General features: G+C 44.5%; 1 protein-coding gene across 2 annotated transcripts; it reads left to right on the top strand.

The window, feature by feature from the left end:
* Window positions 1-106: 106 nt before the first annotated feature.
* Window positions 107-27,745, top strand: APPL2 (adaptor protein, phosphotyrosine interacting with PH domain and leucine zipper 2). Of its 2 annotated transcripts, none has more exons than XM_079992374.1 (21): window positions 107-640; window positions 5,462-5,560; window positions 9,519-9,578; window positions 10,850-10,921; window positions 14,969-15,056; window positions 15,899-15,937; window positions 16,029-16,087; window positions 16,541-16,687; window positions 18,392-18,474; window positions 19,628-19,786; window positions 20,452-20,640; window positions 20,968-21,010; window positions 21,131-21,187; window positions 21,329-21,417; window positions 22,241-22,399; window positions 22,494-22,546; window positions 23,524-23,698; window positions 24,838-24,874; window positions 25,007-25,147; window positions 25,592-25,639; window positions 26,647-27,745. In XM_079992374.1, exons 1-21 carry the CDS (start codon window positions 269-271, stop codon window positions 26,776-26,778), a joined length of 2,301 nt encoding a protein of 766 aa, XP_079848500.1. In that variant the 5' UTR covers window positions 107-268; the 3' UTR covers window positions 26,779-27,745. The 2 variants fall into 2 exon arrangements, with proteins under 2 accessions (XP_079848500.1, XP_079848499.1); XM_079992373.1 differs by having other exon boundaries at window positions 109-640; window positions 15,896-15,937.
* The last annotated feature ends 226 nt before the right edge of the window (window positions 27,746-27,971 follow it).

Raw genomic sequence — 27,971 nt, 5'->3', positions numbered from 1 at the left:
AATGTTTCATTTTATTTCTCGGGGAGCCTTAAATATTATTTCAGTCTTGCAGTGTGACAAAATCTGCAGCTCTAAATTCGGCTGTGAAGGTTCTGCTGGACTTTACCCCCACCCTGGGCATCTAGTTGGCCAGTGCTGGGTGAGATGGACACTTGGCCTGATCCTGCAGGGCTCTCTTCTTCTGCCTTTAAGCCGCACGTTAAACAAGAAACTACCCGTGTGGATATTTGTTGCAGGAGGCCAGGCCGCAACGCCGCCCCACTTCCTGATGCTCTCCACTAGTCGTCCCACTTCCTCCCAGAAACAGGAACTGGGAGGAGTGGTCCTGGGCTGGCTGGCTGCGGATTGTGCTGGCTGGCTTGGTGCGCAACAGGCGGCAACTACCTGCTTCACGCACCTGGGCGCTGCGCGGCTGCGGAACTCGCTTCTTTTATCTCCTTCCCGGCTGCGGTGGGAAAAAGGGAAACTAGCCAGATCCCTCGGCTGGGCGCAGCACCCGAAGCTGACGCGTCACGAGAGATCCACTTGCAAGCAGGATCATCCGCCCAGCCTGAATAATTCACGCTCGCCTCTCCAGCGCCAGACAATGCCCGCCGTCGACAGGCTTCGCCTGGAAGAGGCTTTGCAGGATAGCCCGCAGGTACCACCGCGGCACGTCTGAATGGATCTCCAAGTCAGGCAGGCGAGGGAGGGAGAGAGAGGATGTCGCAGTCGTTGCAAGCTGCGCGCAAACGCGAAAGCTACCTGCGGACCGGGAGGGGAGGGGAGGGGGCGAGCAGGATTGTCAGTAATCCAGAATATGGCATTTAGGCGAGCCGAGAGCTCTTCCCGGCTGTCTGCTGAGCTTTCTGTTGTGGGTCTGCATCAAAGCAAACCGGTGAGCCAGACAGGGTTTTGGTGGTGGAGGTTCGTCTGTTTTCATAATGGTGCTCAACAGACACAGGAGTTTTCAGCAAGTTGGAGGGTGACATGTAATTTTTAAACGGGGATAATTTAAAAGCTGGAGAAAGAAGACCCTGCTGCCGGAGAATGGAGGAGTCGGAATGGAAAAGTAGCCATTGTGGTGGAAGGTTTGTTAAGTAGGAGGCGACCTTTCTTTTAAAGAAAAAGGTGACATTATTAGGACCCAGGAGAAATGAGGGAGGTCAGAACTCCTAGTCCTGTTAGATCAACCTTTGCCAACCTGGTGCCCATGCCCAGATGTTTTGGACTACAACTTCCATCAGCCTCCAAGAGCACTTCCATGCTGGCTGAGTCTTATGGGAATTGTAGTCCAAAACACCTGAAGGTGATATGGCTAAGCAAGGCTGGGCTAGATGTTAAAACAGGCGGTGTTTTGCCCAGGTGTGTGAGAGAGGGAGAAACTCCAGTGTATAGGAATCTGGCTCTGTGACAGAGAGGAAGAACCCCCATGGAGAAATAAAAAAAACTCTGCTCTGCCCATCATCTACTATGTTGTGTAAATACACATTCTGTACATCGGCAGAATGCTATCTTATTTTTCCAGGTTAAGAAGTGAAGGGAGCATGGAAATGTTCTAACAATGGTTCTAACAATAAAGCACTTTGGAAATATTAATGAGCTTTGGAGGGAGGAGGAGACCGGAAGTAGCTTTATCATTGTAAATGTATGGAGCTTCATTGTGACCAATCTAGGTCACTTTTAATAGGAGGTGCATTAGGAGGGACATTTCGAAATCCGGGGGAAGGGAAAGTTAATAATTGGATTTATTTGATGTATTTTCCTGGTCTCTCTAAGTCCCATGTGGGTAGCAATACAATCAAAAACACTGTTCAAAAGCAGTTATAATACGCAAATTAAGGTAGACTAAATTATGAATTAGAGACAGTTTGTTTCTTCCTTCCTGATCTTTTTGGATCAGAGAGCGAGTGAGTGAGCGAGAGCTCTTTCAAGTTTGTGGAGAACATGCAGGCATCATGTGACTCATCTAAATGGATGCTGGTGCTTTAGAGGCCTGAAAGTGAACAGGCCGGATGCTGATTTGCGTAGTACACAGAGGAGTGCTGAGGCAGTGCAAATCCTTTTTTTTTTTTTTTTAAGGGCTGTAGTTTTTCTGTTTCTTTACAGAAGCCACAGCAGCATAGGTGCAACTGCTCACATTCAAAGCATTCTTACTTGTGCTAACTTGTGTGTACACTTTTTTCCACTGAGTTCTCCGGCAGTTAAACACACCAGGGAGCTGCATGTACAAATTTACAGTCTGTTGTCCTGATTGACACCAACGTTACGAACCCCTCCATCCAGGGCTCTGCTCCCCTCCCACCTCAATAAACTGAAATATCATTTATGTTCCAGTTAGATGAGACTGTGCAGTTTTTCTGAGCATCTTTTTTTGAGCATTCATCCTGATTTGTTTGTGGGAAGGCTAGATGACATTGGCTATTGAACGATGATCTATTCTTTTTTTTGTGGGGAGCTTTGAGGGGTGCTTAGATGGTGTTGCATCAAAGTAAGTTTTATGCCACAAGCACATTTCCCTGTCACTTTCCTTATTGCAAAAAATCTAATCTTTGAGGGAAAAGTGTTTGCTGTGCAAGAGCTTCAAAGTGACTTTAATTGCACAAATTGAATTTGTATGTGTCAGGCAGTGGCTCTGCAGGCTTTCAGACAGGGTTCTCTCGCAGCCCTAACTGGGTCCCAAGGAACAGGTCCCTCTCTGTGCTGGCCCCACAGCAATGAAATTTCATTCCATCAGACCTGCGTCAAATTTCTGTTCTTCAGAGTCTTTGAAGGACCCCAAATATCTGCTTCTCTTCCTTTGTCCTGGCAGATGTGATGCTTGTTAGCTGGGTGAGTCAAATATATATCTAGAGCCAGAAAGAACATGTGGAGTGTTGCTGAATTGCATGGCCATAGGTTAGAGCTGTAATTTGGGGCGTGAATGTTCGATTATATAACTTTAATATGACCTATTCCACCAAAAGGGCTCGGATCAGATTCTTTATACTCATTTAGGAAAGAGCTGTGGCTCAGTGGTGTACCCTCCTAGTGGTGCAGCAGTAAAAACCACTGGCACCTTTGCAAAGCTAAGCAGGGTCCCGTATGGTTTCAAATTGGATGGGGGACTGTGTGTTGGAATTCCTGCATTGCAGGGAGTTGGACTAGATGACCGTGAATGGGGTATCTACCAGGGTCAATCCCTAGCATCTCCAGGTATAGCTCAAAATATCCCTTGCTTGAAACCCTGCATAACTGCTCCCAGTCAGAGTGACAACACTGAGCCAGATGGATTGATGGCCTGACTCTGTATATGCTTGTTTCCTATGTTCCTTTCCCCTTCCATTGCTGCTAGAAGGAAATCAGGCCTGGTTAGTGAATAAAACCACATCCTCCTTTTTCTGCCCAGGAGCTAAACCACAGTTTACACAAGGCAGATCTTACCACACTAGATATATATAAAAATATCCCAATGTAAATTGTTAACTTTGTATACCTGAAACATAACACTGGTTTTCTTGCTTCTGCCATCTCACTTAGAGTATTAAAATGTCAACAGTATTTTAGCAGTAGCTGAAAAAGCGGAGTAGAAAATGAGTGTGTGTGTGTGTGTGTGTGTGTGTGTATTTATATATATATAATTTCTATACCATCCTTCATACGACACAGGGCAGTTTAAAAACACAAAAAATGTAACATATTACAAAACAATACCCCACCCACAGTTTAAAAGTATGCAATTGAATGCATGTTTATTTGGATATAAGGCTCACTGTACTCCCTAACACTGAGCTTTCCAAACTTTTCATGTTGGTGACACACTCTATGCATGCATAATATTGCGACACAGTACAGTCATACCTCGGAAGTCAAACAGAATCCATTCCAGAAGTCGGTTCAACTTCGAGTGTGGCTTCTGATTGGATGTTCAGCTTCCGAAAGAACATTTGAAAACCAGAACCCTCACTTCTGGTTTTTGATTGTTCTGGAGCCGGAACATTTGACTCCCAAGGCGTTCGGGAGCCGAGGTACAGCTGTAATTCAGTTTTACTAGCAAACTGGAGGTTAAACTAACCCCCTTCCAGCCCCAGGAGGAGCATGGGGAGTGTTTGCACAACACACCTACACACTGCAGCCAACACACTAATGTTTCGCTGCACACAGTTTGGAAAGCTCTGCCCTAGCAAGTATGGTTAGGGTTGAAAGCTTTGTGGTGTGATCCATTCAGATCTAAGCAGTTTAGGCTGCTGTCTTTAAAAAAATACATCAGGTGCAATCCTGTGGTAGCTGGGTTGGTGGGGCAGGAACCGTAATATTTTGTGGCTCTCCAACTCCATGGGTGATACAAAAGATATGAACACAAATGGATGTCTTGTAGCTGTGGAAACCTCTTGGCTGCCCCTTCTCCGGCAGAGAGGGCAAAAAAGAAGGTGTTTGGGGGGGCACATCAGCGGATACTTTGAATCCACTGGATCTAAAGCCTTCCTGTTCTGTTATGCTTCTGGAATGGTGTGGTGGAGGATATTATTCTTATTATTCAATGAGAGCATTCATGTATTTCCCTTCATTTTTTAAATATGTCTGAGGGTTCTGTTGTGAATTGTATTGGGACCTTCGGATGAAGGACAATATACAAATTGACTAAACAATAATTATTATAAGCAAAGAAAATATCAAACAAAAAAATGCACCATAGCCCTAGTCAGTTATATGGGTCTGATGCTTCAATGTTCTGTTGAAACTCAACATGAGGAAGGATTGCTGCTATTCCTTCCAGAATTTGAGTGGAATTACCCTGTTTGCCGGATTTTCACTTATCACCATGTAAACCTCTAGAAATATATACCAGCTTGTGCTCAGTGGGGGAGGCCCAGTTGGAGATCATCACTATGAGGGAGGTACATTTTGCAGCAACTCAGGACGGGGCTTTCTCTGCAGTGGCACCCCAACTGTGGAACGCTTTCCTTTTAGCAGTGTTACCACCCGTCTCATTGGTGACCTTTTGACCCCAGCTTATTCATTCATGCTTTGGTGGGGGAGTAATAACGGGAGCCATGCTGGACATCAAAATCACAGGGAGCTAATGTTTTGTCTTTCTGGATATAATTTAATAATGATTTTAGAGTTGTCGTGATTTATGAAGTGTTGTATTTTATGAATTGGTCATTGTCACCTCCCTGTGGTCTGGTTAGATGAAAGCCAGGGTATAAATACAGATGTCTTCACTGCTGAATGCTTCTGTTCATAACAGGGCAAGGCTGGGGAACCTGTGACCCTCCATATGTTGTTGGACTCCAGTTGCCATTATCCGTGACTTTTGACTATCTGAAGGGACACAGGTTCCCACCTCTGTAGCAGGAATTTGAGGATCTATTATGTGTGTGTGTTTAGTGTCTTAACAACAGAGAGATTACTAATGTCTGTCTCCATTTATGCTACCTGTTTGTTTGAAAACTGTAAATTTCCATTGGTGAATAAACTGCTACCCTTTCTCTTTGACCAGACACGTTCTTTGCTGAGTGTGTTTGAAGAAGATGCGGGGACTCTCACAGAATACACCAACCAGTTGCTTCAAGCGATGCAGCGAGTTTATGGGGCTCAGGTAAATCACTTCAAATGTTTTCGGTTCCCTTTCTGCCTCTCAACTCCCTTAAAAATAAAGTATTGTTTTATTTCAATAACATATTGAGCTTTCATAACGGGTAATATAAAAAACCATAAAAAGAAACCTGCCACTTCCCTGAAGAAAACACAAATAATCATGATTACCACCCCCCACTGATTATATTTTATTTTGTTCACTTAAAAATAGGGGGATAAACATAGAAAGCAATATATACTGAGGCAATTCCTGCAAACATCCTGACCTTATTCAGATAGTCATATATTGGCTTCTTAGTTTTGATATGTACAAATCTTTTGACCAGATATGCAGCCTGCTCACTTCTCCTTTTGTTAGCAAACTGTTGTTGCAACAGGGAACCTCTAATTAATCATAGTTTCTTGTTTTGTCCAAACTGGGAAACTATGGTTACTGGAACAAATCAGGATCTTAAACTAATTCCACACCATGGTTTAAGATCCTGATCTGCTCTGAACTTGATACCCATAGTTTTCTGGTTCTGATAAACTGTGAAACTTATGGCTAATTAGAGTTTTCTTCGTTAAATTGCAGCTCACCTCAGAGAAATTGTGTACGTGGCAAAAGGCTTGTGTATCTCTCCGCTTAAGAAGCCAAGCTGTGATCATTGGAACAAGGCCACAGTTTTGCATCCCAGATCACAGGTCATTTTTGATTATTGGCCACTGGTCTTCCACAAAACAATTGGGGTTCTGTCTTCCACTTTCCGTCTTAATTTGCTATGGTAATTTGTCCTGTATTAATAAACCACAAATTGGCAGGCAAAGCTTTTAATCATTGGGCACAAGTTGGTTGGTTTGTAGCATGGAAAAATAATTTGGGGGAGGAGGTTTGGCAGGTTTAACCCCTGCTCTTCCAGGCTTGTGATCCCAGTCTGTTCTGTGCATGCATACACACCACCCCCAGCACAAGAAATATTAAGATGTGAAAAAGTGCTGTATATCCAATTCGCATCAATTCTATACCTTTTCTTGTCCCACCCCTTTCTTCACTGTTGTAGATTACCTTGTGGGAGCATCTCTGTGCATTCAGGAGATTATTGAGAAGACCAGTGGGGTCATATGCAAAATAATAATAATATAATAGTAATTTATTATTTATACCCTGCCCATCTGGGCGCCTTCCAACCAAATATTAAAAACAATACAGCATCAACCATTAAAAACTTCCCTAAACAGGGCCACCTTCAGTTGTCTTTTAAAAGTAAAATAGTTGCTTCTTGCCTTGATATCTGCTGGGAGGGCGTTCCACAGGGCAGGCGCCACTACCGAGAAGGCCCTCTGCCTGGTTCCCTGTAACCTCGCTTCTTGCAGTGAGGGAACTGCCAGAAGGCCCTCGGAGCTGGACCTCAGTGTCCGGGCTGGATGATGGGGGTGGAGACGCTCCTTCAGGTATACAGGACCGAGGCCGTTTAGGGCTTTAAAGGTCAGCATCAACACTTTGAATTGTGCTTGGAAACATATGCATACATGTTATGGATGGATATTTATGTGCCCATAAACACAGGCAGTCTTCTTCAAGAGTTACTACAGTAGGAATTTGCAGCCACGTCTTCAGGAGAGCCTTTTAAATCAAGGTTGCCCTGCGGCCCTCCAGATGTTTTTGGACATCAGGGGTGATGTGAGGGATAGTCCAGCATTATCTGTAGGTCCCTAGAGATCCTCATTCCCTGTTTTAAATGAACACAACCCCTCAGGTCTTTGGCATTATGTACACAGAACTGTCAGTGCACTAAGTCCCAGCCCATTCAAATGTTTGTATTTGGGCTGCTTAACTTGTAACTCAATGTTGCATCACCTCCTGTAAGTCCAGGATGAAATGTCTGGAACTCAGAAGTTCCTGGGGTGCACCTCCCTGGCATTCTTGTTTGTTTGCATGCTTTCCCCAAAATTCCGGGTGTGGCCTAGCCATCGGAAGTGCTGCCTATTTAAATGCCAGAAATTATAGGTGTGGTTTGGTGACTTATTTTAATTCAGCATGGTTTGCTTCAATGGGTAACAAAGAAAAGCGGAGAAGGCAGACAACCTGCTATTTGCTTACGATCAGATGGCCTGATAGCTTTGCCGATGATCAAAATTTCAGTGCGCAGAGAATTTAATTTGCCTTTCTGGTCAACTTTGTGTGCGTGTGGAATAAATATAGAGCTATGTTGAAATAGACATTGGAAAAAATAGGCAATGAAATGACAACATGGCTTTTTATAACTAAGGTGAACTTTCTCTTATCAGAAATCTTGTATACGACGACATCAAAGGCTTCAGTTTAAAGACCAGTGCTCACCAGGCTTGGTGCCCACACTAATGTGCTTGATCCTTTTGGAAATGGAGTTGATTCAATCAAAGTGGTGCTGAGAGATGGTGGGATATGATAGAAAACGGAACAAGTAACTGAGCTGCTGGCAGCAAAAGCCTCTTTTAAGAAATGAACGGGGTGGTTATGCATTATATTCAGATTATGCTGCATAAGTCTGAATTTGAACACCAAACATGACATTTTGACTGTGTTTATTCTGTAGAATTTGATGTCAATCTAAAAATCAGACTGAATTGTGTTGAACATTGAGATTCAGTCCCTTAATATTGCCCTTGCTTTATATCAAGGTGTCCTCTGTATTGAAGTGCATTGTGTGTGTGTAGTAGAGAGCTACATAAGTTTGTGATGTCCAAATGCGGTCAATATTTATTTGCCCCAATTTGAGCTATAAGCAATGCATACTGTTGTTTCGTTTCTGTGTTTGTTGTGAAATCTATTTTGTAATCTGTTTAGGTGGTGAAAGAGTTGTGCTATTATAGTGGCTGCGTTCCAAGATTATGGTAAACATTGTTAATGTTTGACTGTGAATGTGCTGGTGTATTGTGGTTTGATCCTCCTTGACTGCGGATCACGGTTTATTTCTTTTGTTCCAAAGAAGCCACATTGTAGTCAGGATTTAGTCTTGGCTTTCCAATTATTTTTTGTTTGAGTGAAACAAACCACAGTCCCCAAGCTGGATGTAGCACTAAGCTAGTAATTGTAAATTATTACTTCCATAGGTATGCAGTGAAGTGGGGACGATTTCTGCATTCACAGTTAACCGTTAACTATGGTTTACTGTGATGGGTGAACGATACCACTGGTAGACAGTGAAGGAAAAGAGAGACAAAAATTGGTTTGGGGATCATAGTTCCTTACAGTAGAATTTTATTTTCCCAAAGTCTGTGTTCTTTCCACACCTCTACAATACAAACATCAGTTGAGAAGTAAAACATTAAAGCAGTAAATATGGTTTGGGAGTTATGTATGTTTAGAAAGAAGGGAACTCTAGAAATGTCTGTAGAGTACTACTCTGTGATATATGCAAGTTTGAATTGCAGCAAGGTATTGATTTATGTATTACTGTACTTCATGGTGAAATATTTGTCTGTCACATGACCTTACAGCCACCTGGTGTGTGGAATTTGCAGGCTGGTCCATAAATATTGGTGCTCCTGATGAATAATATGATCTGAAATGCAGAGGGTAGCAACTGTAGTGCCCATTATGATGACAAATGAGGCTTATGCTGCAGTATGACACACAATTCACCTTGCAGTAAGTCCTACTGAAATCGCTGTGGCTTACATCTGAATGAAGAAGTATAAGATTGCACTGTTAATTCATTCGTTTGTTTATTAAATTTATATCCTGATCTCCCTCTCAAAGGAGCCCACGATGGCAGACAACAAATGGTAAAACAAAACAAAACAAAACAAAACCTTTAAAAACAATTCCAGTACAGATGCAGGCTTGGAAAGATCTCAGCTTAAAATGCCTGGTTGAAAGAGGAAGGTCTTCAGTCGGTGCTGGCAAGGCAACAGAGACAGTGCCTGCCTAATATTCAAGAGGAGTCTTTTAAGTTGGTGTGTGATCATTAGTAATGAAATACCTTTTCTCCTTGCAGAATGAAATGTGCCTGGCAACCCAGCAGCTCTCCAAGCAGCTTCTTGCGTACGAGAAACAGGTACGCCTGATTTACCCTGCGCAACCTCCATGTTCAGCAGATTAGATGGTAGAGATGAAAAGATTCTAAAGGGTTTGCTTAGTTATATTGCTGGAGATGTCAAACTTGCCTCAACATCTTGGAGCAAGAATGGGGGTGGGGCAAGGGGAGAGCATAAGAAGAACCTGTTGGACCAGGTCAGTGGTCCTTCTAGTCTAGCACCCTGTTCTCACAGTGGCTGACCAGATGCCTGTGGGAGGTCTGTAAGCAGGACTTGAGCCCAAGGGCAGCACTCTCCCCTCCTGCGGTTTCCAGCAACTGGAGCACAGAAGCATCTTGCCAGTGACAGAGGGATGAAGGATGCTGTGGAGATCACACAGGGTCCCCGGACATTTAACGGTCTGTTGATCCCTGTGCCACCACTGTGCTCGCTTCCCCGCTGCCACCAACCAGTTACTCTCTGGTAAAGCACTGAGTCCAGACAGTTGTTAAAAGTGAATCAACCCCCCCCCCAAGTTTATTTTACAAACATTAACAAGTTCATGGTTTCTCCGATAATATTCCTGTCAGTACCTTAACTTTAGTTTCTTTACTGGCCTATACCTTCCTAATACCTTCTGACTGATTATCTCAACTGTTTGACTGACTCCTCTTAACAAATTCTCTCCCTCTCTCACACCAGACAAGCCCTACCTACAGATTTATCTTATCTGCCTCTTCTAACTCCAGACTGTCTTCTCAACCACCCTAACTCTAACTCTCTCCTCAAAAAAAACCCACCTCTCTGCTTAAACCTTATACAGTGGTGCCCCGCAAGACGAATGCCTCGCAAGACGAAAAACCCGCTAGACGAAAGGGGCGCTTCGCAAGACGAATTTCCCTATGGGCTTGCTTCACAAGACGAAAACGTCTTGCGAGTCTTGCGAGTTTTTTCCCTCCCCCCCTTTTTCTAAGCCGCTAATAGCCGCTAAGCCGCTAATAGCGCTAATCCGCTAAGCCGCTAATAGGGATGCTTCACAAGACGAAAAAACCGCTAGACGAAGAGACTCGCGGAACGGATTATTTTCGTCTTGCGAGGCACCACTGTACACTGCCCCCTGGGTTCCCATTGGTTAGTCATTTTACAATTAGTTAACCCTTTCACTATGAACCCAGTATGATGTCACACACCTGGGAGGGTAGACGCCACATATGCACATCTATGTTCAATACTGCAGGTTGCTTTTACTTTATCCCATAGAACTCCATGGGAGGCACTGGAAACCAACGACTTATTTTCATTTCTTTTGCAGAACTTTGCCCTGGGTAAAGGAGATGAAGAAGTGATATCCACCCTTCAGTACTTTTCAAAAGTTGTAGATGAGGTAATCCAAATGGCCAGCAAGTTTTTTCTTAGGTTTTTTTATGGTGTCTGTTTATCTCGTTGAAGCTGTGACGATCTTGAGATTTACAAAGGGGGAGCGTGGCGAAGGGTGGCCTGTTTGTGCTTTGTATAGTCTGTAGAAAAGGCCTCATCTTACTCTGCTCGTAAAATGATGGGGCGAAGGAGAAGCAGAGAGAGAGAGAGAGAGAGAGAGAGAGAGAGAGAGAGAGAGAGAGAGAGAGAGAGAGAAGAATCCTGAAGTTCCCTTTATCTTATTTAGCAGTTCTTGCTATATTTATGCAAAGTGTTGTGGCACCCTAAAGACTGACCAACTTACTCTGGCTAGTCATTGTGTGTGTGTGTGTGTGTGTACCTCAGGTTACAGACGCTTCAGGTTACAGACTCCGCTAACCCAGAAATAGTACCTCAGGTTAAGAACTTTGCTTCAGGATGAGAACAGAAATTGTGCTTTGGCAGCGGGAGGCCCCATTAGCTAAAGTGGTACCACAGGTCAAGAACAGTTTCTTTTTAAGAAAAAAATAATTTTTTATTATATTTTTCATAAAATCTCCAATCATAAAAATTTTCACATCACATATTTTAGCTTATTGGACCTCCCTCAACTTCTCTGACAATCATCCGTAGTTAAATTTCTATCTTCACATTCCTTAATATTAGTATTGCCTTTAAGTACATTCTTTCTATCCTCGTTTACATTTTTGCAATATTCCTTATTTTTTTCACAAAGCTTCTTTAAAACACACTAGCGTTGTATCTTCCTCACATACCGTTTTCACATATTAGGTCAAGAAAATATTAGGTCAGGTTAAGAACGGACCTCCAGAGCGAATTAAGTTCTTAACCCGAGGTACCACTGTAAATCTGTATGTGCTAGCCAACTGACTGTTGCCATAATAAATTCAACTTCTCTTCTGTGTGTTTGCTGTAGCAGACTTAACATGCCAACCCATGCTAGCTTGCTGAAGTTCTGTTATTTCTAGTCAGACTTAAAATAATAACTCCTGAGTGCACAACAAATGTTGTTTAACATTTCCAGTATTTAGAATTGGCTTTAAGGGGGAGGGGAGTCCCCCCCCCTTTTTGGCTCAAATGCACTTTGTACTTCAAAATGACATTTTGGTCTGTGCACAAATGCAGTAAAAAGATAGTTCAAAGTTCTTGGCCTACACTTGCCTTCAAGAGGCTATTCTGGCGCCTCTCTTAAATTCATAATGCAATATTTCCAGCTCTGCAGAGACAGTCGGGGGGGCGGGGCGGGTGTCTTCCTTTCCATTTCTCCACCCATTGTCTAGAGACACAGAACATCTCTTCTCTTGGCTTGAACCCTGGGAATTCTAGTCCTCATTAGGCCAGGGCACAGTGTCTTATTTCTTCCTAGGCTTCCACACCCTTTTCCAGCTGGTTTCCATTGCTTCACCACACTCAGCCAAGATGCACAATTCAAGGGATGTTGGAGAATATCTACACTGCAAGCATATATCATTGCTTTTACCAGTGCCAACTGTCTTGGTTTCGCCCAAAGAATCCTTGAATTTGTAGTTGGGTGAGAGTGCTGAGATAGCCGTACTCCCACAGCCCCTCACAGAAATTGAAGTTTATGAGGAGAGGGAGTGACCATTAGATTAGTTTAAATCTGTGACATACTTATAGTTCAGTTGGTTAGAGCATGGTGCTGATAACGCCAAGGTTGCAGGTTTGATCCCCATATGGGACAGCTGCCTAGTCCTGTGTTGTTCAGGGTCCCTTCCAGGTCTACCATTCTATGATTTCAAGCATACAATCCCACTGAAGTACAGTGGTACCTCGGGTTAAGTACTTGATTCGTTCTGGAGGTCCGTTCTTAACCTGAAACTGTTCTTAACCTGAAGCACTACTTTAGCTAATGGGGCCTCCCACTGCTGCTGTGCCGCCAGAGCACGATTTCTGTTCTCATCCTGAAGCAAAGTTCTTAACCCGAGGTCATATTTCGGGGTTAGTGGAGTCTGTAACCTGAAGCATCTGTAACCTGAAGCGTATGTAACCCAAGGTAAAAAGGTAAAGGGACCCCTGACCATTAGGTCCAGTCGTGGCCGACTCTGGGGTTGTGGCGCTCATCTTGCTTTATTGGCCGAGGGAGCCAGCGTACAGCTTCCGGGTCATGTGGCCAGCATGACTAAGCCGCTTCTGGCAAACCAGAGCAGCGCACGGAAACGCCGTTTACCTTCCCGCCGGAGCAGTACCTATTTATCTACTTGCACTTTGACATGCTTAGCTTTTTTAATAATATAGAACCATCTTGTAGTGTTGAAACAAGACCAATTAATTTGCAATCCTGTTATTTCTCCAATTTCCCCCCCAATGTGCCTCTGATGCTTGCATATTTTCTAACAGATTTTCAATTGTTAGCAAGGTGTCACCTGCAAATAGGCTTATTTTCTCTTTTTTATTATTGCTTATTCCTTTTATATTTCCATCTTCTCTGATTACATTGGCCAGACTTTCAATGACCCTTGGGGCCCTTCTCAGGTGACACCCTTCCCTGGCCCTGGCCCACACCTTCCTTGAGGGCTTTGCCTGGTTGGAATGTGCCCTTATACAATGATGATTAGAATGCCTTTTGCTTGCCTGGAAGGAGAGAGGTGTGGTGGGGATACGGTGTGGAAACCTCTGGCTCCTTTGTGGCTATATTGTGGCTAACCCGCCCACTGAGAGGGACTGTGGCCCTCAGGCTGAAGAAGGTTCTTCATGCCTGGTATTTGTTAACATGCCTCAGGTCTTCTGATCAAGTCTCCCTCTTCCCATTTGGAGATTCATCTTCATAAGCGACTACTTTCTAGGAATCTTGCCTTTTGATCTCCTTGTTTGTCTGCAGTTCCAGCCACGCAGTTAAGAAGGCCAATACTGTACCTTTAATAATAATAATAATGATAATGATAATGATAATAATAATAATAATAAATAAATAATCAATACCCTCCACTGTGAAAATTGAAAACTGTGACAACAGCTGTTTTGTTTGAGTCATGTCTTTTGCCAGGGCATACGCGAAGCAGTCCAGTCTGCAGGAAAAGGCTGCAGAGTAAATATAAAGTCTTGTTTCAAAGCCTCTCCTTAAGTAAACTCTTTAATCTTGAGAAATGGAGACATTTCCTCTCAGCTGAAGCCGTGTGTATTTGGCAGCCCATTACTAATTTTAGCAGGACTCAAAGCTCACTGGTGCATGGACAGATACTAATATTATTACCAATATCCATGTAAACAAACTTGTTTTCACCTATTGATTTTTTCTGGACTGTTCTGGATTTTTAACATGTAATCTGGTAAAGCCATTCAGTGGTGGATATTTCCGATCCCCGTAAGAATGTTTCACAGACGTAAAATGTTTTTGATATCTTCTTATTTGAGTTGGTTTTTTTGAGAGTGACATGGGATTATTTATTATGGATTACCCCACTGAAGAATCTCAAAAAAAGGTTGGTTTTGAAATCAAATGTCTTCAAACAATTTAATAAAACACTGTTTAAATATATATGAATGTGTGTGGATTTAAAGAAAAATAGTTAAATATATTGGCTCCAGCTTAATAAGCAGATGGTATTGATTTGGCCTACTGTTGTAATATAGTAATGTAATTCTCCTCACTTCAGAGAAAGCTATTTGGGCAACTCACTTTGCTATAATGATTACTGACTACACAGATGTGGGGAACTGAAGCGGAGAGTAACATCCAAGCATCTAAAACGTACTTCAGAGTAGGGGTGGGCAACCTTTGGCCTTCCAGCTGTTGTTGGACCCCAACTCCCATCAGCCCTTAGACACCATGGATGGTGGTCAGGCACAATGGGAATTGGAGTCCAGCAACATTTGGAGGGTAACAAGTTCCCCATTCTGGCGTTAAAGTTCCCACAGTCAAGCACAAATCTGAACTTTCCTTTCCACCCTGCTGAGCCACATTGGGTTTTCCATTCAAGCACCTGACGGTGGATTTAGGGTACCAGGGATGTTACTGCTGCCTTCTAAACAAATGGGCTGCCCTCCTGTTTTTCAGCTTAACATTCTGCACACCGAACTGGCCAAGCAGCTCGCAGACACCATGGTTCTCCCCATCATCCAGTTCCGTGAAAAAGACCTTACAGGTAAATCTTTTAGGTGTGACTGGGAGCTCTTAGTAGGAAACAAAGGAAGAGAGGGACACTTTTTCTTCTTGCACTCCAGACAACTTTCGTATGTTAAAGAAAATTAGTTAAGGTTGCACCCCTATGTAGACTTCCATGGGAGTTTAAAAACAGCCACCCCACACACTGAACACAGTGGGGCTTGCAAGTGCTAGCACATGCATGTTTATTTGGAAATAGGTTGGGTAAGCTTGGCAGACACGGCAAATTGCAAAGGACTGCTATGCTCAGGTCCTGCTTCTGGGCTTCCTGTGGGCATCTGAATGTCCACCTTGAGAACAGGATGCTCACCTAGATGGCACGGTGCCCTGTTCTTAGGGCTAAAACCTGAGCGACGGCAACAGCTTCTAGACCCAGGAGTGGGGAACCGGTGGCCTTCCTGCTAGTGTTGTTGGGCTCCAGCCCCCAGTAGCCCCAGTCAGCACAGCTGGTGGTCAGAGATGATGGGAGTTTTAGTCCAACAACAGCTGGAGGACTATAGGCTTCTCCATCCCTATTCATTGTGGTGTTTCTACTGTTCAAGGAGGATTGCTAGTCCAGTTAAATGTCTGCAAAAAGAACATTTCTGCCACTGTTCTGCTGCATAATCTCAGCATGGGACAATTGACTGAAGCAGTTCTGGGCCGATTAAGGAAATAAATACATTGCACATTTCTTTGCATGAAGTCAAGTAGTTGCAGTGGAATTTGAGAAGCAGGTCACTGCGAATGTTCAAAGTTTTAATTGGCATCTCTGGTCATCTCATGGAAACTTTGCACTAATGCGCAAACCCTTTGTTGTTGCCTTCTGCTTTTTCCTAGAAGTTAGCACTTTGAAGGACCTCTTCAGCCTTGCCAGCAATGGTATGTTTTCACATTGGTCTTTCATTTGACTGAAATTTTGCTCTCGGTGTGCATGAGTGATGATGCTAAACTGTGCCTTCGATCCTTGCAGAACACGACGTCTCCATGGCAAAGTACAGCAGGCTACCCAAAAAGAGAGAGAATGAAAAGGTAAGATATTCCAACATCTTGGCACATTTGATAAGAAGAATTTTATGTAATGAAAAGTCCTCAACAGGGTACAATTCTGTGAACCAGGCAGAGGGCCTTCTTGGTGGTGGCGCCCGCCCTGTGGAATGCCCTCCCTTCAGATGTCAAGGAAATAAACAACTATCTGACTTGTAGAAAACATCTGAAGGCAGCCCTGTTTAGGGAAGTTTTTAATGTTTGATGTTTTATCATGTTTTTAATATTCTGTTGGGAGCCGCCCAGAGTGGCTGGGGAAACCCAAACAGATGGGCTGGGGTATAAATAATAAATTAGTAGTAGTAGTAGTATAGTCACAGTGATTTCAGTGGCACTTGGGTGTCATTTAACTGCCTGCTCAATGCACTGCTGACCATGTCTTGCAATGGCTCATCTGCTGACACTTGGCTGTTCCTTTGCTAACCTTTTATCATTCAGCTAAAGGCGGAAGTTGCCAAAGAGGTAGCCAGTGCCCGGAGGAAGCAGCATCTCTCGTCGCTACAGTATTACTGCGCCCTTAATGCTTTACAGTACCGCAAGAGAATCGCCATGCTGGAGCCCATGCTGGGATATACGCGCTCCCAGGTACATATCCTAGCTGCAGCATCTTGGGCAGCAAACCCTTCTTCGCTGCAGCTGAGCTTGTTTGGAAACCACTGAGCACTGTATGATTCAGTTAAAAACTGCTGGCAGGACAAACCCAGCACTGCCTGACAGACCAAGGCTGCATCCACACCATACATTTAAAGCACTCTAATGCCATGTCCACAGAATGGACCATGGCAGGATCCCCAAGGATTTGCTATTATGAGGAGCTGGCTTCAAGCACCAGGCCTGTTGGCAGACCAGTTCCATGTCACAAAGTGTCAGGCTTCAGGGAAAATCAGCTTCCTCCCACGGGGCAGCCCAAAATAAGAGGGAATGCAGCCTTCCCCAAAATGGTGTTGCTGCAACTGAGCTCCCCTTCCCTTCCTAGCAACAGCACTTCCCCTTATGGTGGCTGCCAGGGGCTATTTGTCTCTGAGTCCTTTGCTCTTCAGCTTTCAGCGCACGCAGAGTTCTGGGAGAAGGGATGTCAGATATGCTCTCCAGTGGTAACGTGTCAGCTGGCTGCTCTGTCTCTGTCTCCCCCTTCTCTTCTCCCAACTCTTCTGTTCAGCTGTCTCTGAGCTGTGACCTTCCTCAAACCACTGCTGTAATTCAATAATGCCTTCCTCTTCTCTGGGAAGTTCAGGTGGAGGGTGGGGGACGGTCTCTACTATTCCTCCTCAGTCTTGTCCCCCTCAGTCCAGTCCCTGGCACAAAGCTGTCTGCATACATGCAGTGGCGTAGCATGGGGGTGCAGGGGGGGCCGGCCGCACCAGGTGCAACATCTGGGGGGGCGCACTCGCACTCGCAGCTCTCTGCCCCTACCTGGCTCACTCACTCTCTCTCACTGCTGTGCGAATCCGATCCGAGCCGCCGGGTCGCCGCCCACTGTGTGTGTGGGGGGGGGGGTGCCAGGCATGCGGGTTAGGGGGCGCAAATTACTTGCCTTGCCCTGGGTGCTGACAACCCACGCTACGCCACTGCATACATGACATGAAGGCTGGCCACCTCAACCGTGCCGCCTGGGAATCCCTTGCAGTGCCTGGAGACAGACAAGTCAGGTTGTGTGTCCACAGCAGTGACTAGAGGAGCGCAGAGAGAAGAAACACTCTGGTGCACCTGTAGCAGCAAAACCAGACGCCTTCGTCTGCCACAGTTGTGACATTACATTTCTCTCCCGTGTCGCTCTCTACAGCCACAGCAGGCTCTGTAACTCTCCAACGGTTTGACTTTACCCCCCCCCCCCCGAAGGCGCACTCCTCTGTTGTCTCCCAAGACAGACAGGTGCCAATAATAATCCTGGAAGAGGGCATGGTTGACTGGAAAGGACCCTAGACAGAGTGTCCCATACCAAGCAATGTTTTGTTGCAGGTTGTTCTCTTTCTAAGATGTAGACCAGGGATGGGGAACCTTTGCTCTTCCAAATGCTGTTGAACTCCCACCAGTCCCAGCAAATACGGCCAATTGCCTGTGATGATGAGAGTTGGGAGTTCAGCAACATCTGGAGGGCCAAAGTTCTCCCTGCCCCTGATATACCCTGCTCCCTAGCCAACAACTCCTTGACTCCCAGTATGAAAGACCAGTTTGTTGGATCATATAAACCCCAGTGTCCCCCCCCCCCCCTTGCATGCTACTGCAAGGAGTTTGCCGTCAAAAATATTCAGGAGTCGTGTGTGCTCTCCCTCTTTTTATATTCTTCAGATTAAGTTTTTTAAGAAGGGAGCTGAGATGTTCACCAAAAAAATGGACAGCTTTCTATCTTCAGTCTCAAGCATGGTTGAAAGGTAATGGATCGTTCCAGCTTGCTTTTGCCTGTTTGCTCTTTTTTGCTGTTTCTGAGAATGAGTGTGCTATGACTGGCAGCAACCATGAGGTCTGACACCAGCAGTCATAGCCAGGTGGGGCCCTGGCCAGGGGCCCCCATGGCTTGGAAGGACCCCTCACCTGCCTGATTCAGATGTGACGCCCTCCACAGCCTTCAGTGAATTTGGCAGCAGGGCTGCTTTTGAATGGGAGTCCAGCTTCGCTCCGGTTCAAAAGTACTGCTACCCGTACATGGCTGAAGTGTTGCCTGGTGCCCAGTGGAGGACAGTGAGTGGTGCTGTGACTGTCAGAGCAATGGCAGAGAGAGCCTGTGGTGCCCATGACTGGCCTAGGCAGGTCTACTCTCAGTCCTGGTTAGGGAGTAGGGGGTCTTATCATTGTCACCATGCCAAGGAGACCCCCCTTCCAAGTTTGGCACCAGCCTGGCAGCCAGATGATACAAGTGTGTCTAGAAAACCATGTTGCTGCTTCTAGGATTAAAAAAAACACACATGAAAGTGCACTCTTACATTTCCACTTGTCTCATTTTAAGTGCCTGGAGAAACATGTAAATTTTAATAAATTTTTAATAAATTGTTTGTTTACATTGTTTAATAAACATGTACATTTTAATAATTTTTAAATAAATTGTTACTACTTTTTAACAAAGTATTACTAATATATTGTGCATCTCCGATGAGGTGGCAAGGGAAATCTTGGGATCTGACTCTTTCTGAACTATTGAAACGCAGAAGAAGTGTTGAGAAACCAAACACATTTCGATAAGGTATGGTTCCCATATATCAGCTAGGTAAATAGAAGGGTTGTTCATCTCAGGCCTCCCGCCACTCATGCTTATGTATGGAGAAGATGTGTCACAGATAGTTGAAGCCTTGGGGGTGGTTCATTCAATGAACCCGTTATTTGACCGTGTTCCTGCTCAGTTCCTTATAGATGACTGATGTGTGCGTGTAATGCTCTGCAGATTTTGTTGCAGTTCGTCCATGCCATTTTATTATAAAACCAATCAATATTCTAAAGAAGAGAAAGGAAATGTATGCTCTGCATTCGTTGGACAGCCTAAGCAAGCAAGCTGTGGCCATGAAGTGCTTTGGTGTTTATTCTCTCCTGTAGTGTACAGGGAGAATTGGACACTGAGGCAGAAGCTATGCGGGTATCTCAGCAAGATCTGCTTTCGGTTGGCGAATCAGTGTACACGCCTGACTTCGACGCAGCATCGCCTCTCATCAACAGAAACCTGATTCAGAAGGCTGGCTACCTTAACCTTAGAAAGTAAGGAAGATTCCTGGGAGGGAGTCATGTCTTAGCATGGTAGAAGGGCTAGTACTCTAGCTAGTTCGGTGGGTTTTCAAAATTGGGACCTAAGGTTCCTAAAAGTAAAATGCTACATCTAGTACCTCAGCTCTGGGGGCAGGAGAGGTTATATGGCCCTCCATGCCTCCTTTTCTGGACCTCAGAACTCTCGCCAGCCCTCTCCATGTCTTTCTCAAGTGCTGATGCCTGAAATCTTTCCTGTTACCCTGGATATGTTGTCAAGGATTGAACCTGGCTTCTGCATATGCAAATCACATGTCCCTTCCCCGCAAAATGTACGATGAAGCAGTGCCAGAAAACCAAAGAGCTAAAAGAGAGTAAAAGCTGCGACCAGTAGCTGTCGTGATGTCCCTTGTACTGTGGGATAATGAAAAGTCCCTGCACGTGCTTCTGCCACAATACAAAATTCAAGTCCCTCAAGATGCCTTGTTGACATTACAAAAAGATAGCGGGAGTCTTAAAATGTGTGCGGTGAAGGGGATGCCTGGGATTTGACCTTAGAAAACACACACTGCTCAGTTCCCTTTCCCGAAAGGATTGATTTTGGCTGTGAGGAGGGAGTGAATCCTGCTGCTTTGCAGCTGGTGTGAAGGTGACGTCGAAGCTCTGGTCTTTTCCTACAGCAAAACTGGCTTGGTGACTACAACTTGGGACAGGCTGTACTTCTTCACTCAAGGTGGGAACCTGATGTGCCAGCCCAGGGGAGCCGTCGCCGGGGGACTGATCCAGGACCTGGACAACTGCTCTGTGATGGCAGTCGACTGCGAAGACAGACGTTACTGCTTTCAGATCACCACTCCTACAGGGAAACCGTATGTGTTTTGGGTCTTCTGCTAGGGAGCAACTACCCTACCCAAAACGAGGGCTTGCATCTTTCAGTCTGGCTGCATTAACTGAGTTGCCTTGACCATAAGCCTCACCTTTAGGGAGGTCTCTAGTCACCTATAGAAATTTTTTTGTGGGGGTGGAGGAAGCTCCACTGAGTTTCTGGGAGTCCTTGCACTGCCTTCTGCTAGCTCCATCAAGGCAGCTGAATAGAAATGTAGGTGGCCTGTTAGTTGGCTATGTAGTCTCTGCTTCAGATCCTCTAATGGGGCAAGGAAAGAAAATGATGGGGTGGTTTTTGTTTTCTTTTACAGAGGGATAACCCTTCAGGCAGAAAGCAAGAAAGAATATGAGGAGGTAAACACATTTCACTTTGTTTCTACTCAAGAAATTAAAATTGAAATATCTACTTTGTTTCTACTCAAGAAATTTAAATTGAAATATCTGGCGTTTCTCTTTCTTGTTTTCCTTTTCCAGTGGATATGTGCAATCAACAACATCTCTCGGCAGATCTATCTTACTGACAATCCTGAAGTGAGTAGGTTTTGAAATGAAATGCTTTGATAACTCCAACAAGCCCCACACCACCCCAAATACAGTAAGATCTCTGATTCAATGTTTGCTTGGGCAATATCGCATAACCTCCTTTAAGGCTGTGCCTCTGCTTTGCTTCAGGCCGTTGCCATCAGGCTGAATCAGACAGCACTGCAAGCCGTGACGCCAATCACGAGCTTTGGGAAGAAGCAGGAAAATCAATCCCCCAGGTAACATTTTAGCCATCTTAGTCTGGAGATGTTTGGATGCTCTTTCCACAAAGAAAATTAGCACCTCAGGAAGAAGGCCAGTCTAACTTTTGATGTGTTGGCATTCTGCAAGCATCGTGGTTTTGACAGAGGGAGCAAGTGTTCCCCCACTGTGTTCTGAAGTGGTCCCTTACATGAAAGGCTGTTCCACAAGTTTCCTGAATGGATAGCTCATCTGTTACATTCTAATCTACACGTGTTAGATAACTGCTACCTGCATCATGCAGTTTCATGTGCAAATTGGATCTTAAGCAGTCCCAACTCTGGGTAAACACCCTTATTGCAGATCTTAGACGAGTGCCGACAGTAACAACATCCAGCACCTATTAAAGATGGATTGCCGGTGCCTTCTTTCAGTGGGTTGTGTTCCTTCATTTTATCTTAGCCCAGGAAGAGTTATCGTTCGGATTCTCATCTTTTCCTTTCTTGTATGGTGATTATAAGATGGATGTTGTTTATTTTGTTGTGCATTGCATCGATACAGATGGTGGTAGCCAACATAAATGCATTGTCCTGTAAAAGCTGAACCCCCCCCCCACCCTTGCATTATGATTTAGTTCCTGGTTATGATGTCTTATTTCCGTGTTTAAAACACATTTTAACTATCCAAAATTGGATGTTGGTGGTGAGGATGTTTAAATGTCAGCTCAGACCCTGACTGAATGCTCACTCGTCCGTTCTCACCCAGGTTTTCATTTCTAGGAATCCTCCCTCCCTTCCATCTCTCACAGCGCTGTCTTTCTCATATGGGGCCATCTTCTCTGTCTCTCTCCTTTTGCTTCAGCCAGGATGTGAAGAATGTGGAGATGCAGAATGACTGGGCAGCCCCAAACGAGCCGGCCAGCATTCCAGAACCTACTGAGTTAATTGCACCCGGAACGCCAATTCAGTTTGACATTGTGCTTCCCGCAACAGAGTTCTTGGATCAGAACAGGGGTGGCAGGTACAGCCAATGAGAGTTTGACAAAGTGCTTCCTTTCAGATTTGCCTCCTTCTCTCATGTAGCCATAACTCCTGCCCTGTGTGTATTTCAACAGGCGCACAAACCCATTTGGAGAGTCAGAAGATGGCAAGAAAGAGGATGAGGCAGGTGAGAACTGACTGGGGATTGCTGTTCATAAACTTCAGTCTTGTTGAGCCCCAAAGCTGTCCAAAATTACAAGGTCTATTGTAAATTTGATCCATGGGGTAAACTCTCTTCAGTCACAAATGGTGCCCCAAGCTCCACTTTTTAGGTCCGACCATGGTCTGTGTCAAAGAGGGGAAACCCTGTGGCCAGATACTGCTAGCCTACAGCTTCCACCATCCTTGACTATGCTGGCTGGGGCAACAACATCTGGAAGGCCACAGGTAGAATAAGAAGAAGAGTTTGGATTTGATATCCCGCCTTTCACTCCCTTTAAGGAGTCTCAAAGCGGCTACCATTCTCCTTTCCCTTCCTCCCCCACAACAAACACTCTGTGAGGTGAGTGGGGCTGAGAGACTTCAAAGAAGTGTGACTGGCCCAAGGTCACCCAGCAGCTGCATGTGGAGGAGCGGAGACGCGAACCCGGTCCCCCAGATTACGAGACTACCGCTCTTAACCACTACACCTCACTGGCTCTCAGGGATGGTTTCCCCATCCCTGGTTTGTCTTGTGAAGAACACCCACCATCCCACATTCCCGCAGATGGCCAAATGCTTCTGAGTGCTCACAAGTAGGGGGCAAGGTGATAATGGAAACCTGTAGCACTCTTTGTTGTTGGACTGCAACTTCCATCAGTGCCCTCCAGCTTGGTCAGTAGTTAGGGATGATGGGAGCTGGAGTCCAAGAATACACAGAAGACCAGAAGTTCTGCATCTCTGCCCTACAAGATTAGATCTGCGACCCATTCACACTTTCCCATCACTGCTTGAAATCAAGAAGTGAGCATCCATGAACAGGAACCTGCCATGAGAACATTCATGTTGAAGAAGAGAGAGCAGCATACGGGGAGGGGGGGGAAATCAGATGTCCTATTAACTCGAGAGGCAGGATAAACAATGAGAAAGTTACTCTGTCCTTTTTTTTTATTTCCTTTCCCCCAGATTCGCTCTTGCAGCAGATGTTTGTAGTCCGCTTTCTAGGATCGATGGCGGTCAAATCCGACCACACGGTTGAGGTGATCTACGAAGCAATGAGACAGGTGCTGGCAGCTCGGGCCATCCACAACATTTTCCGCACAACGGAATCCCACCTCTTGGTCACCAGCAACGACCTGAAGTAAGCAAAACTTCCTCGCTTTCTTTCTTCTGCATGCTCTGCGTTGATGTGAGGTCTGATGAATCTGTGAGCTGATCCTGTGAGCGGGCTGGAACTCATGAAAAGGGTACTCTTGGTACTTGCTAAGGGCAGCAGGAAGAGATACCCTTTGCTGATGTCCTGCTCTCCTGTGTCCCTCCAGAGGCCTAGGTGTCCCTGACTGATGTGAGAGGAGATAGCTCCTCTTCCCTGGTTATTAGGAATCTTTGCTGGATCCAAGGACCTTCTGTTCATTAGGATTCAACTCCTAGTTCTCACTGGCTACAGCACCTTTAATCCCAACCTCTTTTGGAAGTAACTCTCACTGAATCCAGCTTCAAGGGTTACCAATAATGCTAGTTTCTGAAATACTTGCTTCCAAGGAAGCATATCTAGGATGGAAGGGTCAATCAGAGAATCTCTCAACAGTGATAGTGAACTGGTAACCTTTCAAGTGCTGTGGGAGTGCTGTCGGCCGTGGCTTGTGGTCAGGAATAATGACCTTCCATCCAACATGTGGAGGGCTAAGAATCACAGGGAAGGAAAGCTTTTTGTTGTAGGATGAGATGTAGTGGCATGGCATAATAGTACATGGCATAATAGAAAACCATCATGTTGCTTTTTCATATTGCACTTTTAAGGTCTGGTGTGTGTGTGGTTTTGCATGTACAGTCCAGGGAGTGGGTGGGAATAAATACAGAGAAGAGGACAATGGCTATCATCAGCCTAAGTTAACTTGCTGAAGGGTTACAATAATTAAGGATTGGAGGTGGGACCTTAAGGGGGCAACCTTAAAAACTAAATAGATCAATTAAGACTGAGAATGTTTAGCAGTCACAGAATGATGAATGCTTGTTGGAGAGGAAAAATGGAAGAGGAACACTTGCTACCCTCCCCTCCTCGGTTGTGGGAATGGAGTAATCTGGAAAAGGGCATGGCTGGTTAAGGGCATCTAGTAATCTTTACTCATTTTTCCTTTCTCACAAGTAGCATGTGAAGATGTGTCAGCTTTAGGCCCAACTTTCTTGAGCCAGATTAGGGCTCCTGTACTTTCTGTGCTGTTAAATCTTATGAAGGGGACCTAATCTACTGTTTTTCCCTCCCCTTTACGCTAACAACAGATTAATAGATCCGCAAACCCAAGTTACGAGGATAAGTGTAAGTATATTCTTCCATTTCTCACAGTACAGAAATGGCAGTCAGGGCTTTAAATGCCAAGTTGCCAGCTGGGGAAGTTGTTAAATGTTTACCTGCTTTAAGTCTTTAAAATTATGAAACCCGTTTTTCCAGTTTGAACTTGCCAGTGTGACACAATTTGCTGCTCATCAAGAAAACAAGAGACTGATTGGGTTTGTGGTTCCCATCTCCGAGTCCCCAGGCGAAGAGTCCATGAGCGCTTACGTATTTGAGAGTAACACCGAAGGCGAAAAGGTCTGGAGATGTGTTTCGTTGCATGGTTTTTAGAATATTTTGTTCTAATTGTAGTCATCCGTAATAAGTCTTAAGTGGGCATTTAGTGTGTTGAGTCCATTTGCTTTGCTTAGTTTGCAAACATACACACACACACACTCCCCAAATATTCCTTAGCAGTTCCCTTGATCCATTCCCCACTTGCTTAACCCTGTTGTGACCCCATTTATAGACAAATAAGATTCTGAAAGAGAAACATCAGAGTTTATTTGCTATTACCTCGTGCTGCACTGCTTCGCCATACATGTTTGGCAAGCAACTGGCTAAACTTCCACAAAGCCTATCCCCTGGTCTCAGCTTACTGTCTAGAACGGCTACCACATGCTTCTGCTTTTCTGGTGCTCTAACCTGGGTCCTAGGATAACAGAAAAATTTCCTAAGGCTTCTTCTCTGCTTCTTCTGCAGATTTGTTATGCAATAAACCTCGGGAAAGAAATCATTGAAGCTCGCAAGGTAATGTTTCACTCTTCCTATCTATACAGTGCTGAATCATGCTTTTAAGCCTAAACTCTGGCCTCTGATGGGTGCCTGGATGCCAGCACTTTGCTTTCCAGACAGTTCAGTCCCACCTGTGCTTAAAAAGAAAGGAAAGAGGGGAAGTAAAGAATTGTAAGGGGCAGGAGGCCCATAGGTGGTGCTAAGTTGGGGATCCCTGAACAATACAGTGAATGGGGCAGATGCAGGAAGCAATCGTGGACGATGAAAAAATCATGACAGAGGCAACACAGGTAAGTAAAGTCTAGGCCTCAAGTTGTGTGTTAACCTGCCACCCAAACAGGAACCTTAACCGTCTGGGGTTTTTCTTCTACTGTTACTTGTTTGGATCCATTTTAGGTCTTCCTGTACATATTGAGAAATGCAAGTTTCTGCACCAACATTAAATAAAATGCATATAAACATAAATTGAATGACAAAGGACTTAACTATTAGTTTCTCTGCATTTTTCAAGTACATGTTGACTAGCAGAGCATGTTGTACCCATAAAGCTCACAATCTCAACTCAGTAGGGTAAAGAGTTTACAAATACCATTTTAGCTATAAATAGGTGTTGGCAGGTACGTCACCTTGCCCCTGCAATTGAAGGGGCCCAGAGCTGCGCGATATAACCATGCCATATGCACCTGTGCTGTGCAGCTGCCACAGAATTGGGGGGGGGGCACTGCCCCACACAGATGGTGTGCCTGGGTGTCGGCACATTGAAAATGAGCTGCAATTTCAACTTTGTTTTTGCAGCATACCATATAGCCAATCCAAATGAATGAAGCTTGCTTTAATCTAGTCTTGTCAATTCACTGTTTTTATCATCTTGACTTAGAACTCATTTAAGCAGTGTGATCTAGTGTTGTTTTAAAAGCAGGCAACGAATTAGGTTACTGAGAACAACTGAGGTCCCCCGATGACAGATAATTGCAGACCGTTGGATAACTATTCCACTGACTCTCATTGTATTTTCATTATAGGATCCGGAAGCACTAGCTCAGTTAATGTCATCTGTGCCACTAACCAATGATGGGAAGTTCGTGCTCTTGAATGAGCAGTCAGAAGAGGACAACACAGTACAGGGAGATGGGCAGGAGGAGTCAGAAGCATAAGCTGTATTTTTTTTTAAAGTAGCAGTGGTGTTGCACATAATAGCCCACACTCTCTCAACTATCCAATGTGAGTACTTAAGAGATAGCATGTGGAGAGCTTGGTCTGGATTTCTGGTGTGGTAAACTGACAGTCTTTGAAATTCTTTCCCAACATGGTCACTTACTGATTGCTACCAGTGATAGTTAAATGTGTTTGCTTCTGTGTGAAGTTTTTAGGTTCTGTTGTACTTCTGAGAGGGATAACAGGAACACTATTTTGAACTAGGCTGTTTACAGATCTATTTGATAAATCACTTTCCTATTATCTATTTTTATACTTTAATACTGAAAGCTTACTCTAGATAATATCTCTCTTAAGTGCCTATCATTTTTGCAGGGACCATACTTGTAGATTCAATAAAGGAGGCACTCTGCCCTAGAATGAGGTGGCAGGTAGACTAGCAGCTACTTGCATTAACCTCCTCATAAATCTCAGTCTCTCACATGAGCCAACTAAACATTTTCTTTTTCATACTGATCTACAAGGTTGAGTTAGTGCCCTTCTAGATTTAACACAAAGGAGGCTTGCTCAAGAGTAAGCTCAGTTCAGTGTGGGGGTGGTTGTTTATAACCTAGATGGAGGCAGCCTGAGATGCACTTGTGTGACTTAGAAATGAAAGCAGATATCAAGGCTGCATGGCTCTCCATACAAGGACCAATCTAAGCCTAATATTGTCTGTATGATCTTACCAGTGTGGCATTGATGCTTCTGGGGTGAGCAGTACTGTAGTGGGAGAAGTTCTGGGTTTACTATCTTAAATTCAAGTAACATTCAAGAACAGAGCCAGATCTAATGAAGTTCACCTGATTCCCCAACCCTGGTGGATATTTTTAATGTTAAAATGTGTTTTAATGTTAACAAATGGTCCACATTTTGCAATGCAACTATTTAGCAATAATGCTAGAGTAAAGTCTTATTTGAACTAAACTGAATGGTGTGAATGTTTGGAACTGTGGTTGCTTAACTTGTCCTGGCTTCAGAAAAGAGGACATAAACATTCTAACAACTCCTCCTAAGCATGAAACTATAGCATTTGCACTATAAAATCTCAGGCTCTTCTTCTGGTGTCAATATGCTGTCTGAAAGATGCAACTTTTTAGCTGCTTTATGAAAACTAAAACCAGTCTCAGACTAAGTACACACGAAGTAAAAT

Source organism: Podarcis cretensis (assembly GCF_951804945.1).
Source record: "Podarcis cretensis genome assembly, chromosome: 10".
Taxonomy (NCBI): domain Eukaryota; kingdom Metazoa; phylum Chordata; class Lepidosauria; order Squamata; family Lacertidae; genus Podarcis; species Podarcis cretensis.
The sequence above is the reverse complement of the archived record's forward strand: the minus strand, read 5'-3'. Positions and strand labels throughout refer to the sequence as shown.